Genomic DNA, 18,361 nt, shown 5'->3' with positions numbered 1-18,361 from the left:
CCCTAGCTATGGAGAACCCTTGAAATTTCGTGCTAATGAAGAAGATGATGAATTTTGTGTTATTTTTCCCTTTTTATTTCATTTAATATCCAAATGACCAAAATGCCCTTCCTTATTGAACTTTCAAAAATTCCATCCATGTCCTATTTTGTCCATGAACTTAAAAATTGGTCAAATTGTTATTTAAACCCTCCTAATTAATATTCCAAAGCAATTTCATACTAAAAACTTCTAGAATACACGTTTTACAAATTATTCTATTTAGTCCCTAATCTCAACTTAAGCACTTTATGCATAGAATTTCATCACGAAATTTTCACACAACCATGCAATCATATCATGAACCTCAAAATAATAATAAAATAAATTTTTCTACCTCGAATTTGTGGTTTCACAACCACTGTTCCGTTTAGGCCCTATTTTGGGATGTTACACGGGATTTGTTAACGGGCCAAGGTATGTAAAAACTCGTAATAAAGGAAAATTACCGAAATGCCCCTAAGGGCAAAAATGACTAAAATTCCTCTATGCGGTGAGTGTAGGATTTAGGATTGCTACATGTATATCTACTGCATTCATATGATATTCTGTTTAGGATGCATATGGGTTGGGAATTATGGAACGGAGGAAGTATATGAGGGCCGCATGGTTGCTTGACAACAGTGGATCCACTGACGGCTTTTTAGCCCATTATATGATTGGCAGCTTGCTACAATGAAGGTAGTTCTGTAACCTGGCTACCATTAATGTGTATTGGTTGGGTGGGTTGATATTTATATCCACACATGATGTGTAACGGGGGACGGAGCTGATGTGTATCTGTTGGATTATTGGGGTGGGTTGCACTGCATTGCATTGCATGTATGTTGTTTGATGAATGATGGATGCTTGTTACTTGTCGAGGGTTGTACACACTGAGTTTTCGAAAACTCACCCCCTCTTTTATTTTTCTCAGGTGATGCTTAATGTCTGGAGGGACTCTAGGTGGCTAGCTAGTAAGACAATTTGGATTCGTTCTAAAAGTATATAAGTTACTCTTTATTAAGTAATTTTCATTTAGTATGGATTCTAATAAGGCCTCCCCCTTTTATTATTGTTTGGATTATTAAATCCGTGCGTTGTAATTATAAGAAGTGGAACATGGATTTTCTAAGCTATAGTTTTCTTTTAATGCTATGTTTCCGCAACTCAAGTTTTAAAAGATAAGTTTTCTTAAGTCAAATGTTTTAAGCAAAGCTTCGCAACGAAAAATAGATTTTACTAAGTAATTGAGATGTAACTTTTTAAGGAAGGGTTTTCAATGAAAATGAGGTTTTCGCTAAAACACTTCAATGTGACACGCCAGATTCGACCATAACGTCTGGGCCGGATTTGGGGTGTTGCAGAAAGTATTAAAAGGGAAGTATTTCTCGCATGCTAATATTCTACAGTCTGAGTTGGGAAATCAACCTTCGATGTTGTAGAGGAGCATCTGGGCTGCTAAGGATCTGCTATACAATGGCTGCAGTTGGCTGGTAGGGGATGGGCATTCAATATCCATTTCGGACACTCCCTGGTTATTGTCTGACATGCCCTACACATTATAGACTGCATGTGTTTCTAGTTTTTCCAGGGTGGCTAACTTAATCGACTCTTACACAGGTACATAAAAACAGAACTTGTGTTATCGATCTTTACTTACCATGAAGCCTAGAAAGTTTTTCCAGGGTGGCTAACTAATCAGTTGTGTTGGTGCCTTGAAAGTCACAAGGATTATTTAGTGAGGAGTGACTACTGACTCCTTCTTCGGGGATATCCATGATTGATGGAGGACAAATACATCATAATTGACAGACTACAAGATGCCTATTTCATATTTTATGGAATATGCATGTCTTGACAAAAACTAAAATTACATTTTGGAAATTTTTACATAATTATATGCCCACTTATTCCAATTTTTACCTGTGGAGATTACGGGGGGACTTGGTCTGTCTTCGACGTGGAGCAGCAAATGAGACTTCTTTGCATGCCAATCGCGATTGCCCTTTTATGGCTCGTGTCTAGCAGGAGATGGGATTCCATTTGCCGCCTAATCTAATTGGTACTTCCATGTTTTCGTGAGTTCGAGATTGGTTCTCTACTATTACTCCAAAACAAATATAAATGTAACCTCCCAAACCCGAGCTAGACGTTTATGGTCGAATCCTCAGGATTACATTGACCAATGGAATGGCACGAAAAATGTTTCTATTTTAGATCACTCTTTAAAATCATTTGCCTTTTTATCTAAGTCTAGTAATCTTGATTATTTGCTTGGTTTTGAGAAAAAAAACATTAATTACAAAAATCATGAAGTGCATTTAGAGTTTTCGTTTGTAAAGATTAATAGTGTGACAGCCTTAAATTGACCCTAGTCGGGAAGTGGTTTCAGGACCACTAAACCGAGTCACCGAAGTATTTGAATGTGATATTTATTGTCTAGAATATGTGAATATGAATGTGTGAAAGTTTTAAGCTTCGATTTAGTCGATTGCATGTGAATTTAGTTAATAGGACTTATGTGAGAAAATTTAGAAAGGTGCTAGGCAAATGTAAGTGGCCTATTAATGCATGTTATAAAGGTGATGGGTTTGCATGTCAAATTACCCAAAATTTGACTAGTGGCCGGCCATGCTATGGGTAAAAAGGTATTATAAACCTTTTATGTTAGTGTTTTATGTTAGGAAAAATAAAATAAGGAGCATGGGCAATAAAATAATAATGGCTAGTAGGATGATGAAAAAAAAAAGGGTTCTCATTTGTTTCTTCTTGACCGAAAATTCAAAGGAAAGGGGGGGAGAAAAGGTTGAAGAGGTTCGGCCATACTTGTATCTAGGTAAGGTATGTTTGATGTTGTTCCATGAGATTCATGCATGTTTTTAGTTGTTAGCTTGAGTTCTACCTAGCCCATGGTTCAAATCTTTGCTATGTGATGGAGATGATATTCGGCCATGGGTGTTGTCTTCTTGGTTGGTGTTTGATGTTGTGGTGATGAGGCATGAAGATGAGTTAAGTTTCGGCTAAGGTGGATTTGTGTTGATGTCATTTGCATGCTAAATGTGAAGCTTTGTAATGATACATGTGATGGTGGATTAATGACTCTTGGATTTTCTTTTTAGCATTTTTGAGTTAGACATTAAGTTCTTTGTTTAAACCATGACCAAAATTGAAATGGTATGGTGTCTTGATACATTCGGCCATGGTAGGAAGTAAAAGAGAAAAATGGTTGTTGCTCATGTTATTTGGATGAGAAATGGTAGTAAGGTGAAGTGCAAATGTTAGTATTTGATTACTAGTGTATATATGTGTATTAGCCGAGTTTTGAACTTGAAACAAAATGGTATGTAGTCAATACAAGTAACCATATTTATAGGAAGTATTAAGCATATAATTGGCCTCAACATAGACATGCATATTCAGCCACATGAGATAGATTGGTGTTGCATGTATTCGGTTATAGGCAAGCATAATGATGAATCTATCTTGACTTAGATAATCGGCTCAAGGAGAATTTGTTAAAGTGCTTAGTTAATTGATATTAGGTTAATGAGGTGTGTATTCGGTCATAAAGGTGCACATGAGGAAATGTTACATTAATTGTATTAAATTGCTCAATGTGATTAAAAATGCGTATGACCATTTTGTATTTGAGCTAAAGGTGGCCATATGACCTATCAAACTCCTTGTCATATTCGGCCATAAGCTAGCATAATGAGACTTTAATAAGTTAAATTTGTTTGAATTAGCTCAAGAGCTTAGAGGACCAAAGTCAGATAAGGGAAAGGAAAAAGTGATTGAATAGCCGCCGAAATCGTTCGACAACATCCGAGGTAAGTTTTTGAGTAATGGAGCTTAGATTATGATTCGATTAGATCATGTTTTAAGTAAATCAAAATCATGCTCTTTGTATATAGCTATTGAGCCTAAAATGATAATGCTTTATAAGTGACTTGTGTTTGAATTCTAGTTATGAAAATGAAATATAGATGTGTCATGATTTATTGATATGTGCATGGATATTCGGATGATAACCGGGCTAAGTCCCGAAGGCATTTGTGCTAGTGACTAATTCCGGGCTAAGCCCAAAGGCATTTGTGCGAGTTACTATATCCGGGCTAAGTCCCGAAGGCATTCTGCGAGTTACTATAACCGGGCTAAGTCCCGAAGGCATTTGAGCAAGTAGTTATATCCGGCTAAATTCCAAAGGTACTTGGTTTGGAAATGAGCGATCTTGCTGTAATAATTTCAATTAATACGCTCGTAAGATCCCAACGATGAGGTACGTTTCGTATATGCATTAGAGTAGTTGAGTCCTTTTAAATATTATTCGCTCAGTCGATTAATGAGCTTCCGGCCTTCGGTTAAGTTGATCCCTTATGTATGAATATAAGGGTTGGAAATGTGAAATAGGACTGATTTTTGAGAATATGTGTATATGAAATTATCCGTTTAGTTATATGAATGCTATACTTCAGTTGTGCCTAATTTCATTACTCAAAACTTACTAAGCATTAAATGCTTACTCCGTTCTTTGAATCTCTATTTTATAGATTTTGGTTCGTCAGCTATCGGACTCGGGAGTGTCAAAGTCGAAGTCGCCCACACTACCAAAGCCCTTTTGGTATCCTTTTAGTTGAACTCTGCTAATGGCATGTATAGGACTGGCCTTTTGTTATTAGTCAAGTACTTTGGTGTTGTATATATTTGGATAGCCATGCGAAAATGGCTTATATATTTTGAGCATAGTGATATAATCATTTTGTATGTATATGGTTATTGAGAGGTGTGGACATGCTTGGCAATGATTGGCCATTGGAATGGTTAATCATGATCATATTTTGTGCTATATATGCTAAAGGGCTAGTTGAATCATGGAAACTATGAAATAGGTAAAGTCTACCTTAAAGGTAGATGCTGACAGAGCAGTGACGTAAATTTGAAAAATCACTAAAAATAGTAGGAATGGAATTAAATAGTGAAAAAAATTATGTAATCGAACCTTGATGAATCTACTTTCATATGGAAGAAACGAAACGATCATATGAGTCGTATTTTAAGAGATATTTATGTTTTCGTGGAACAGGGCCAGAGCGATTTCTGGATCCCCTCATCTGATTTTGGAAATTCACTATAAATTAACCAGAGATAATTAGAAGTTATGCCATATATGTATAGATTCCTTTTTGAGTCTAGTTTCGTTAGAAACAAACGGCATAAGTATTGAGGCCATGTACAGGAAGATATCTGAGTTGTATTGCATGAAGGTCAGAGTAGTCGAACCCTGTAACAGGGGAGATTTTAACTAATAAAATGTACTAATTGGCCTGATTAAAAATTCTAGAAAAACAAATTGTAGATGGATATATGAGTCTAGTTTCAGGAAAAATTTACGGAACTGGTTTTCGTGTTTTGGAACTCGAGATATGATTTTTAAGGTGACAGTGGCGCAGTTAGCCAGCTTGTCTGGAAATTTTAAATGAACTGTGTTTTACAATGAAATAAGTCCGTAAATACCTCGTGTTCGACTCCGGCAATGGTCTCGGGTACGGGGTGTTACAAATATTTTTTGGAAACCTAAGTTGTATTTTGTTAAAAACAAACATTTAAGTATTGCAGCGAAATTTTTTATTAAAATCATATTATTTTGGTTTAAAATAGATTTTTCATGCATAGTTAATAAAACATCAGGGAGCAATTTAAAACTTCAAATCATGCAAAAATAATATCAAAATCCCTAAATATAAAGTCCCATGCCACAGACCATAAGAAAATTATTACAGTCTCAAAAATAATCATATAATAAAGTCTAAAGTATTTAAAATAAAAAACATCCAAGAACTCCTCCGACAGTTGCGTCCAAGTCTTAACCTTGGGGATTATATGAAATCAAATCAGAAACTAAGGGGTAATCTAATAAGCTCAGTGTGAGTTTTATTTCAAATATACATTAATAACAGTAAATATAACACTCAAGCTAGAAAAATATACAATATACTATAAACAATACAAAATTTACAACTTGTGCCATGTGTTAGTAATAGTGCCCTAGGCCTATCGTATAGACGTTTTCTTTTGATTAAATGAATTTATTATTATAATTTGCATGTTGAATATATAATAATATCCTTGAATAATTTTATTTTAAATGTCCCTAATTGGTCGTTGTTGTGGGAACAACAATGAATTAAGATTATTACAGAATTTGATAGATATTCATGTGATGAATATGTGTTTGAGAAACAAATCATATTCATATGTATTTGTTGAGAATGAATATTGGACTGACCCATTTTGAGATTAATACATGGATCAAAGTCATAAGTTAAATCTCTAAATAGCTATGCTATGGAATCCTTAGACATGAAATGACAATAGTTCTCAACATGAGGAATTTTATGCTTTGATATAATCAAACATTGTCTTTAACCGAACAACTATAAAAGCTATGTTTGAACATAATTAGAATCATGTAGTGAGATGTGAGTGATTAAGATTGTAACAGCCCGATTTTGGGCCTAGTCAAAATAGTGGTTTCAGGACCAAAATTTGATGTAGTAAAACTTGTTTTTATTACATTTTTATGGTCTACAGTTTTATGGAATGATTTCGTGAAAATTTTGTTCGAAAATGTTGACGTTTGGGCATTCAATTTAGTCAAAAGGACTAAATTGTAAAAAGTAAAAAAGTTGAGTTCTACATGCTACAGGTGTCTAATTGCTATGGAATTTTAAATTGGAGGTCCTTAAATGGTAATTATACCATTGGTTAAGTTTTTGGACAAAAACAGACATGGTTAGGCATGTTTCTAAAGTTTTTCATTAAGGGTATTATAGTAATTTGGTAATTAAACGAATGAAAAAGCCAAATTAAAAGCCAATTTTTGCTCATCTTCTACCCCAAGGCCGAATGTACCAAGAAGAAACAATGGCTATTGTAAGTCCGTTCTAGCCCCTTTTTAATGATTTCTATGTTTTTGAGATCCTTGTAACTTGATGTATCTTTTTCTACCACTAATTTAAGACATAATCAAAGTCTAAAATTTTATCCATGATGGATATTTTTTATTTTGATGTTTAATGATAGAAAATGCATGTTAGCTATTTGATAAATGACTTTTGCTAAGTGAATTTCGATGAAAATACTTAAAAAGGACTTATTTGTAAAAAGTTGTAAAAAGTGTGCTAAAATGTGAATTAAAGAAAAATGTGGGCTGCTATAAGCATGTATAAGGTTTGGCTAGGCATGGGTATTGAAGAAATTAAGTACATTTCATTTTACGAGCCTAGGGACTAAAATGTAAAAAATGTGAAACTTTAAGGAAAAAATTTAAATTTTGCCATAATATGATTTTTGGATGATTTGAATAGTATAATGATTAAATAAGTTAAACATGATATTATAGATCAAGAAAAACGAGGTTCAAAATTAGAACGAGGGAAAAACAAGTATTTGACGGTTAGGCCCTTTTCACCATTTTTATGCCAAGGTAAGTTCGTATGTTTAATAAGCATTAAATTATATATGTATAATTGCTTAATTGATATGATTATGGTAAATCCTATATTATTGAAATAAAATGTAAATGTTATTGAGTACGACACTACGGAAATTCCGATAGAGGTTCGATACAGCGAAAGTCCCAGTTGAACCTTAGGAATAGATAAGATACAAATGTCATGACATTATGGTCATTGAGATTACGTGTAAGACCATATCTGGGATATGGCATCGATATGAGACTTCGTGTAAGATCATAGCTGGGCTATTGGCATCGATATAAGATTACATGTAACACCATATTTGGGATATGACATTAGTACGATAATGTGAGTATGACATTCCCGAGTATCCTTTAGTATTCCAAGTGGTTCAATGGGTAATTAATGGTTATTTCAAAGAAAAGAAAGAGCATGTAAGTATTACGAATTAGTATAGGTATGTACGTAAAGTTTATAATCATTGATTTCATGAAATTGTGAGTTCATGGTTTCCACGAGAATGATTTTGTGAAAACCTTGTGATTATTGGTCTATACTTGTGATGTATTAAATTCATGATAAATTCGGTTAAAAATCATGTGATTGGCTTTCGGGCCAAATCGGGTTGTGATATAGCGTGTTTTATTCACTTAAATTGTGATTTATCGGATATGAGAAAGAGGAAAGATTGGCATAATTACCTATTAAAATGATTTTGGGAAGATATGAGCTTTGAACAATTGAAAGATGTTAAAGCATATGCTTGAAATGTGAATACTCATAATTAATGGGCATGTTATTATGAGGTTTGAAATAATTGGCTGATTGTGGCAATCGATTATAACGGGGAGATTACGGTTGTTAGGCTAAAGTGAAGACATGTTAAATTAAGCTTGCAAATTGATATAGCAAACAATGTGACTGAATAATTCATAACTATGAGGTTTATAGCAATTTATACTATTTTGTTTTGTGTTTATATTGTTAGACTTGGTAAATGATTAATAAGAGTTGGTTATTATTTTAATACAGACTTACTAAGCTATATAGCTTACCTCATTCCTTTCCCATATTTTATAATACCGTGAAGCTAGCTCGAGTTGGAGATCGCTGGAGATTCTATCAGACTATCAAGCTATCATTTTGGGTATAAATAAATTCAAGTATTTTGAGTTATGGCACGTATAGGGACTTGGTCATTTTGTTATATGCGCCATATGATTTTAGCCAATGTAATGGCTTGTAATCGTCAAAGGCTTGTTTTTCTATTTGGCCATGTAAATTGGCTAATTTGGCTAACATGGTTGTGAGCCTAAGTATATTAATATATATGTCACTGCTTTAGGTGATATGATCATGTTATGCATGGCATGAATGTGAATATTTGGTAATATGGTCTATTGATGAGATGATAAATTTGTGTGTACAACAAGGTAAATAGAAAGTAGTTAAATGAAGCCTAATGAAGGTGAAATCGACATGAATGATTTATGGCATGATAAATGTTGTGTGTATGATAAATGTTGATATGGTATTGGTATGTGATGTTCATAATTTTGAATGGTTTGGTTGATCTTACATGTTTGAATTTATACCATGTGATTGTTATGCAGATGTGTGCAAGTGAGGGTGGCAAAATGGCTTGGTAAATAGCCTTGTTTTTGTCCACACGGGTAGACACATGGGCGTGTGTCTAGGCCGTGTATGGCACATGGTCAGCCCCATGGGCATGTGATCCGGCCGTGTGTCCCCTGAACCTAAATTGTTGCAAAACAGAATGCTCAGTATCAAGCACATGGGCATGAGACATGGCCGTGTGAAGGATATGGCCTCGAGACACTGGCATGTGTCTTAGCCATGTGACTTCAATTTGTTATTGGGTAACAAACAGATACACAGGTTAAGGACACGGGCATGTATGACCACACAGCCTGCCCACACGGGCGTGTGACCCATGTTTTAGCAAAAATTTCTCTAAGTGTAGTAAAATTTTCTAAAGTTCTCAATTTAGTCCCGGACCTCTTCCAAAGCATGTTTTGAGCCTCGTAGGCTCGTTTTTTGGACGATGTGATTGATTGTTAAAAAGTTTTAATTTGGTGCCAAATTTACAACTCGAAATGTATGTTTGCTTGTGTTTAATTCCGGCAATGCCTCGTACCCTGTTCCGGCATCAAATACGGGTCAGAAGTGCTACATTTTGTGATATCAGAGCTATGGTTTAGTCCATTCTCGAACTAACCTGGCATGTGTGAGAGTCTAGCTATACATGCCCTATATAACCTGTGATAGTGTGATATTTCCCGACTCTGATGAAATTGTTTTCTTCAGATAGAGATGCTTTCCAACCGAGCTACTTTTGAAAATGATAAAAGTGATACTAAGATATTTGAAAATGTGTTTGTGATAAGTTGAAACTTGGAAAGGTATGAATAAGAGTACATGATATGTATGTGATGATATGCAAAATGAAATCACCATAAGTTAAGAATTATTGGTAAAATGTCATTGTTCTGGTTGAACATTGTATTTCAATGGATTATGGTGATTTTATGAAACGAAATGAAAGTTTATATTGTGATAGGCATCCATGTTTGTTTGGCATTCATATGATGTTATGTGTCTGACTTTTTTTATTAAGTGAATATGATAAGTAAACTTAATCAAATTTTATGGAATGTATGTATAAGTGCATTTGTTTGAATAAGATAATCAAAAAGTTCGTGTAAGATAAATATCTATGTTAATTTGCCTCAAGTGAATTGTATAATTGTGATGATATTATGATGATGATGAATGTTAAGTCTCATGTGTGTATATATGAGAGTCGAGTTAGAGACTTTACTACCTCACCCCTTACCAATTTGGCATTTTATAATGAAATGTTACGAGATTTATGTTGAATGAGCTCACAAGTGAGAGACTAAAGAGTTCAGTAATGGAATAACTAATAATATGGTTAGAGTCGAGAATAGTGTGGCAAGTGAATACAGTTCGGGAAAATATGTCAGGTTATTCTAAAGATCATTCGGATTTAGTAATATCATGGTTAAAGAAAAAGTTAATCTCGACTAATCGACTCATTTAGGTATGATGTCTAAGGTACGTATTTTCTGGAATTTCTTTCGGATTGATTTTCATTAGTGAATGGAATAATACGGGATTAGTGATGACAGAATTAGTCAGAGAAATGATATTTGAATCGTAAAAATGTTTAAGTGTAACAGTTGAAATTGAATAGATTATGATGATCTCTCCTGCGTATTTTATGTATTCATTTATCCTCAGAGATATATGTGATTGTTCGTTTTCTTATGAAATTCTTATTATATGAGAATGCTAGCTAATTTTAATGTTAGATGAAAGCATTTTTGGTCTGGTTGGTTGATGTTCAACATATCTTATCTCTCTTTGGGGTTCTATTCTATTATGTTTGGAATAAAAGTTGATGGTGAAAATTTATGTAAGGCTATTCTTCTATTTCTACTGGATGTTGCTTTGTTTTATATATATTTCGGAAAATATATTATCTCTGCTACAATTGATTCCACAGTGTGTAAGCATTGTTTTTCTTCTGGTTTTCTCTGAGAAGTCATCAAGATCTTTATTATTTTCATATGAGTTATGTTCTAGGACTTCTAGTATGGTATCGCATCTTGGATTTCTTTATCTCGGTTTTCTTATCATTCTTATTTCGTAAATTATCAATCATGGCTCCTCTTTAAAGTGTGTTCTTAGGCTTGTGGTAACTATGTCTATTATGAGTGTATTTCTGGTTTGATCATAGGAACGTGGTGATTCTGGTATCAGAATTTCTCTAATTTTCGTGAAAGGAATTGACTTCAGCAAAGGTATATATAGTGGAAGCTCAAGTTCAAATTGTATGGTGGTTTTCTTTTCTCAGGTAAGTTTGATTAAGGTCAATGAGTTCAATCAGGATATTTTGTTTCCTTGGGATAATGCAGTTGTAAAGATCTTTGATTAGCATGTTAAGGGAATTATCACTACAGCAAAATAGGTTTTTAGCAGCGTTTTTTTGGGCCTATTTGCGGCGCTTTTACAAGCGCCACAAAAAACGCCACTAAAGACAACACCCCTAACATTTTGTGGCGTTTATGAAAAGCACAACACTATAGAACATGACCTTTAGCGGCGTTTTTCCCAAAAACACTGCTAAAGAACATGGCCTTTAGCAGCCCTTTTCCCACAAATGCTGCTAAAGAACATGGCCTTTAGGGCGCTTTTCCCCACAAAAGCCGCTAAAGAACATGGCCTTTAGCGACGTTTTTCTGACAAATGCCGCTAAAGAACATGACCTTTAGCGGCGCTTTTGCCACAAATGCCACTATAATATAGACCTTTAGCAGCGCTTTTCTCAAAAACGCCGCTAAAGAACATTTAAAAGTAATTATTTTAATTAAATAATATTTATTTCTATGATAAATATTATATTATGTTTAATTTTTGAAATTTGAACTTTAAACTATATACTTTAAGGATAAATAAAAAATATTAATTAAATTAAATTTTCTATTAAAATTTTAACTTTAAAACTAAATATAAAAATTAATGAATTTAAATTTAATACATAAACATTGATTCAATATGTAATTTAATACATAAAAAAAAACACAGACACTCACAAAGTATTACTATTTCTAAAACAAAATTCATCCTAGTGAGAAAAGAATGCCAAATCATCATCACCTCTCATTAATCAAAGGAAAAAGATCAAAAAAGAAGAAAAAACAATATACAGCAGCAGGCTAGTTCAAGCTTAGATGAAGCCAAAGTATTGCAATGCATGCATATAACTTAGAGAAGTCCTTTGATGCTTTCAATTCAACCGCCAGAGAATCCAAAACACCGGAACAGAAAGCCAAATTATGCACCTATAAGCCAAAGTCAGGCCAGTAAGTAAATCACTTATACGACCCTCAAAGCCACATATGTCAAAGCACATTAACTGATCTCTTTGAATTATGTTATGGAAAGATAAATTTTTAATAATGCCACCATAAAGCAAGAATCAAAATTTATTTCGACAAAAGAGAAATAAAACATTGTTGCTAATAATCAGATAGAACAAAAAAAAACGAACAACATAACTGCACAGGCTCAGGAGCAAGAAGGAATTAAAATAACTAACCTCCATATCTAAGAATATCCTTTTGCTGAAAAGAATCTCAATTGTCTGCAATAAATGCATCACCAAATACATATATATGAGAAAAAGAAAATAATATTCCATAGTTAACTCATATAAAGAAAAACTACAGGTTTCACAATATAATGGAATGCTTCTGTTATTTAACAAGGAACAATAGTATTAATTTGCAAAAAATAGAATAGAAACATGCTGCACTACTGTTGTTTAACGTTATATAGTATAAATATTTAATAAAATGATAATCTAATTTCTATATTCAGTCCATTATTTTGACTTTTAGGATTCATTAACTCAAATACTACTTTCTGCTCTTTAAATTTTATTATATTTACTACTATTATATAATAAAAGAGTTTAAATGAACAGTTTGAATAAACAGAAAAGAAAAGCTATGATAATTTTGAAGACTTTCATGCCTAGATAAATTAAGTTGAGAAAATATAATTTCAAGGCAAAGTATTTCAAAGATTACTTTAAAGCATATCCTGTAACAACAAATGCTTCATCCAAAACAGTAAATCAAAAGAATAAAGCACCAAACTTGTATACTGCCCACCATTATAAGTCACTAAAAGCAAGAAAAATAAAATGACTTAATTCATGGAATTCATAAATGTTAAAATCAAACATGAGTTTAAAACTTTGCCTTCAGAAGGATGTTCAAAACCAGAATCCACAATAGATCGAAGCAGCTCCGATTTCAGTAGAAAGTCTCTGAATCCCAAACTGTGAATTCCAACATACCCCTACACCACATAAAAATGAAATGAAACAAATTAAATTCAAATTGCTTTACACTAAAACTAGCAAATTATATTAGAACATTGTTTTCCTTAAAAATATTTACAATAAGTTAAAAGAAACATTTTAAAATTTGATTATGTATATATTTATATGTATTTGCTTTAATTATATGTCTTGAAATAAAGTTTGTATACACAAACTATTTCAATCAGCATAAATCGGATAATTTGTGGCTTCAACATGCTGACGTTACCATAATTTTGTCTAAAATTTACAATCTTTAACATGGCACATCACTAAATTTAAATAGTTGATTTCACACTCATTATATCTACATTTGGACCTCATTAAACCTAGAAATTATCCATGCAAAAACACATTTAATCTGTCCAAGAATCAGACAGTATAATGCAACCATTAATAAAAAATGAACTCTATTCAATCCATTCGAATTTGAACAACATGAGACATACTAGACTCTTGTATAAATGCTGGAAAACTTATTCTTACCAGGCTATTTAAACGGCATAAGCAAGGAAAAATCATGAGATTTAATCTGGCTTTTACTCATTATTTTTTTTTTCAAAGTCGAACCACATCCTTCATGTCCCAAAAATCATAAAATTCAACATGCAGTATCATAAAATCAGTTGAAGCTCCAACCTTTAAATTTTCAAAAGAACATCAGATCAAAAATTGGATAGAAATAATATAAAATTTCTTAAAACAAATTCCATATGGACAAACTACATAGAATGCCCCTTCAACTAACTAGTGGTTACCTGTATCACTGCCACACCACCAGATAATTTAGCAATCCTTTTGTTAAGTTTTTCCTTCTCATAATCCTGTTCTGCAGCCTACATTAAACTAATAATATAACTAATTGCATACTCAATGTCTGCCACGAATATTCATTGGTAATTCATTACTAGGCAAGTGAAAAATAATTTATTCTGAATCCAAAAATATTCATTGGTAATATCACTTAAATCTGTAATCAAACCAAGTATATTTCTAAGCCAACTAAAAAGGACTATAGATAGACCAATACATAATGAGAAAAACCACACCAAATAACAAAGTACATTAAAAAATTTACACATGACTGGACCAAAAAACAACAATGAGGTACTATCTATATTAACAATACAAATAACATTTGCACCTGTTCCTTGACAGCAAGAAGAACGTCTATAGTAGCATGAGAGGATTCCAAAAATTCCAATAATTTGGCAGTGACTTCTTCCTTCAAAATAGAAATGATTTATACCCAAAGAAGAAAGAAATATTATTGCATAATACATTTTATACATTTCTTACGTACCTTTTTTACATTGGTCCTCATAAATGGAATATTCAACAAATCACATAAATCAACCAATTTTTTTAACACATTTGTCAATTTTTTCTCTTACTCTCGCTTTTTATTTTTCCTACTGAAAAGATAATACAATGGTCATTAAGAAATTTCAACTTGATGAAAAACAACTTATACACAATAAAGCATGGGCAATGTATCTTCAATAAAGCCTACTTCATGGAAATGCAACAAGAGAACCATACAGGCAGACAATAGGGGAAAAGGGGGGAACTTCTAGAAGATCAAAGAAAATACCTCATTCTCAATCCAAACATAGCCTAAAAATTGACCAATGTTTCTCTTCAAACTGTGAGGCTGTAAATGGAAAAATATAATAAGTACATAAAAAACACATCATGGAACAATAAGACAATATAACCCTCAATCACCTTTGCTTTCTTTCTGAAGAGAATTATATGAAGCATCTGCAGATTATCATCATCTTTTCTCTTTGACAACTTGAAAGCCACTGAAACGAGTTACAACATCATAAATAAATAGTGCAAGCCATGCAATAACAACAAAGTTCAATGATCATGAACAATACTATTTAAAAGAAAAAGTATCACATGAATCTGTGTATCATCCAAGAGAATCTTGAGAGTCAAATATCAAATGAAAACTTCAAGAGGCAATCTAGAAAGTAGTCAAATAGATCTCATCTACAAATTCCCAACCAATTCAAGTGCCTATAAACTTGAGAGAATCTGCACTTTCAACCTTCTTAATGTCAGTGACCATTTTCCAACCATATACCTCTTCTCTTTTCCCCAAGAAACTAGAGTAATCGAACAAATGAAATAACCTCTTCTAATTTTTTCCCCTCAAAAACTAAGAGTAATGGAATAAGCAAAATATCATCATTTAATTCTTGTAGCTTCTAAATGGTACCTGTCCAAATCAGCATCAAGATCTTCTGCAGATAATTTCTTACTAATTGGTCCATCTCGTTCATGTTCATATCCACGTCCTCGACCAAATCTGCGGCTGACACCACCACGAACCCATCCCCTTCCAACACCAATCTTTCTAGATCCCTGTCCCAAGGAACAAACAACATCATATTTTAGTCTTAACTTAATTAGTATTGGCATACCCTTGCCCATGTCCAACTATCATATTTGACGACAAATAACCAAATATGAGTATGAAAATATGAGTATTCAAGGACTCTTCAAATATAAAGAACAACTTAGTAACAAATTAAATATATACTTACCCATATTCAACATTAGCCCAAATCCAAATCCGAACAACATATCATGAAAGCGAGTTTTCCATCAAAATTTTCCAATTTTTTGCCAAAACCATCCTTTAGTGCCCATCTCATCTCTCTGGTTTATTACCAACCATGTTATCTGGCATTCCAAAACTTTTGAGAGTAAAAGGGAAAAAGAAATAAGTACAAACTTTTATTTAGGGGATTTAGGGCGTGCGACGGAGATGAGAAGAAAAGGGAAGAAGAGGGAGTAAGGGGTGGGTAACCAAAAATTGGGGATTTTAATTTCCTCTTTCGCGGTGTTTCCACTAAAAACGCCACTATAGCTCAATTTTTTGTGGCTTTTTGCCCAAAACACCACTATTGCTTATTTTTATTTTTTTTATTTTTAACATATTTTTTTCTATTTTTTTATTTCAAAAATTTTGTGCTGAGGTTATCATTTTTTGGATTTTTTTTAATTTTGAATATTGAACTTTTTAACTGAAATATGGAATAAAATATTAAATATTAAATATTTAAGTTTTTTAATTTTTAATATTTAATTTTTAATTTTTAGATTTTAAATTTTAAATTTTTTGAAGATTTTTATAATTTTTAAATTAACATATAAAATGCAAAAGGAAACTTTAACAGAAATAAAATGGAATCGATGAATTAAAAAAAATACAAAATGACACAACAATACAAGCATTATTCTTTTAAGTATGGTCCGCATTAGTTGTTTAGATTTTATATAAATGGCATTCAATTATATGTATACACCTAAATTTTGATAAAGATACATCTCAGAATTATATATGAATTTTGGTTTAATGTGTAATTGTAGACGTGAAATTCTAATTGTGGTTTAAATGTATAGTTCAAACTTTAATTTTGATTTAATCATACACATTTTAAAAAATAAATAATACATCAATATATTTTTATATTGAATGAATATAAATATTTATGTATGCAATATATAAATATAAAATGATGTTATATCAATAATTGTGTTAATAATTTACAAGAACTGGATCAAATTAAAGTTCATGTATACAATTGCACACTAAACCATTGTTCATATCTGCTTTTGGGATTTAACCCATTTTGATATATATTTTTTAAAAAGTAATAATTTATATTTATCTTATTTAGATTTATATTATAAAAAAATCCTAGGTACACAAGTTAAGCAATTCACCATATTCACCCCTAAACACTAAAAATTAAACTCCAAACCCCAAACCCTAAATCCTAAATCCTACACCATAAACCTACACCATAAACCCTAAATATATATTACAAGGGGCAAAAGTAATTAAAAAGAAATCTTATTGCTTACCTAAACCCTTAAATAAATTTTTTTGCTATTTTATCAAAAACCCTAACCCTTAAACCCTAATAGCCTAACCCCTAAAACCATGAACAGTACTAAACCCTAACTATAAATAAACCAGTTAAATAATAAATAAACAGATAAAATGATTTTGCGGCATTTTTCAAAAAGCGCCGCTAATGTTCGATCTATAGCGGCGTTTTTCATAAAGCGCCTCTAATGGTCGACCAATATTGGCATTTTTTAAAAAAGCACCGCTAATGCTTGATCTATAGCGGCGTTTTTCAAAAAACGCCGCTAATGCCACTAAAGCTCAACATAAAGTGACGACGTTGTGCTTAATTTTGTGGCGTTTTTCAGAATGCGCCACTAATGGTGGACCTATAGCGGCATTTTTTAAAAGCGTCACTAATGCTCGATCTATAGTGGCGTTTTCCCACAAGTGCTGCTAATGCTCCATCTTTAGCGGAGTTTTTTATCCAAACGCTACTAAAAACACCGCTAAAAACCTATTTTGTTGTAGTGTATAAAAGATTGTATGTTTGAGTTGTTTAACAACATGGAGAAATGAGTATTTCAATAAGTTATTATTTGATAGTTGAGAACGACTCAGTTGTTTTTATCTAAGCGAGTTGGTCAGTTGAATGGTAATTTGAGTTATATGCATTTAAGTTTATCCTCAGGTAAGAAAATAAAATCTTGTACATTTATGGGTGAATAGATGGACAGTTTGAAGGAAAAATTCATATTTTAGAAAGTATACAGAGGTATATCTATTAGATTTGTTCTAATTGAATGATGTTGTCATGAGTTAAAGCTATTTCAATTGATAAAGTTATCATATTTGTGAAAGTTTGAATGGCCTGTTGCATGTTAATAAAGTTGAAAACTGTTGAAGGTGTTATTAACTGAAGCACTGGTTCTGGGTTTTGTTTGAATTGAGTGAAGAATTCGTGATTTTTCAGTAATACACTACTGAATAGATTGGAATGTGCTTTAATACAAGAATGTGAAGTGACAGTTTATGCTTTTTGATGATTAAAATCTC

The 18,361-nt window shown here is 32.5% G+C and overlaps 1 protein-coding gene and 1 long non-coding RNA gene across 2 annotated transcripts; both read right to left on the bottom strand.

Moving 5' to 3' along the window:
* Positions 1-12,066: 12,066 nt before the first annotated feature.
* LOC107938828 (uncharacterized) lies at positions 12,067-12,692 on the bottom strand. Its single transcript, XR_001694987.2, has 2 exons — positions 12,646-12,692; positions 12,067-12,388 (listed from the first exon to the last, which is right to left on the bottom strand). It is a non-coding gene; the product is annotated as an uncharacterized lncRNA (long non-coding RNA).
* Positions 12,693-13,308: 616 nt separating this feature from the next.
* LOC121210839 (60 kDa chaperonin) lies at positions 13,309-16,276 on the bottom strand. The gene is made up of 8 exons (XM_041082544.1): positions 15,993-16,276; positions 15,665-15,810; positions 15,163-15,242; positions 15,029-15,088; positions 14,579-14,659; positions 14,193-14,270; positions 13,921-14,073; positions 13,309-13,412 (listed from the first exon to the last, which is right to left on the bottom strand). Exons 2-7 carry the CDS (start codon positions 15,732-15,734, stop codon positions 13,993-13,995), a joined length of 450 nt encoding a protein of 149 aa, XP_040938478.1. The 5' UTR covers positions 15,735-15,810; positions 15,993-16,276; the 3' UTR covers positions 13,309-13,412; positions 13,921-13,992.
* Between the last annotated feature and the right edge of the window lie 2,085 nt (positions 16,277-18,361).

Source organism: Gossypium hirsutum, chromosome A12 (assembly GCF_007990345.1).
Source record: "Gossypium hirsutum isolate 1008001.06 chromosome A12, Gossypium_hirsutum_v2.1, whole genome shotgun sequence".
NCBI classification, from domain to species: domain Eukaryota; kingdom Viridiplantae; phylum Streptophyta; class Magnoliopsida; order Malvales; family Malvaceae; genus Gossypium; species Gossypium hirsutum.
Note: the sequence above shows the minus strand (reverse complement) of the source record. Positions and strands in the feature narration are given on the sequence as shown.

Bases quoted from the DNA above. Each gene is read 5' to 3' on its own strand.
- LOC121210839 (XM_041082544.1), bottom strand. From the start codon at position 15,734: ATGAACATGAACGAGATGGACCAATTAGTAAGAAATTATCTGCAGAAG. The intron at 15,089-15,162 runs GTGATTGAGGGT...TTCCATTTACAG, and splicing joins TCTTCAGAAAGAAAGCAAAG to CCTCACAGTTTGAAGAGAAA. The intron at 14,271-14,578 runs GTGCAAATGTTA...AGTTTAATGTAG, and splicing joins TTCTTGCTGTCAAGGAACAG to GCTGCAGAACAGGATTATGA.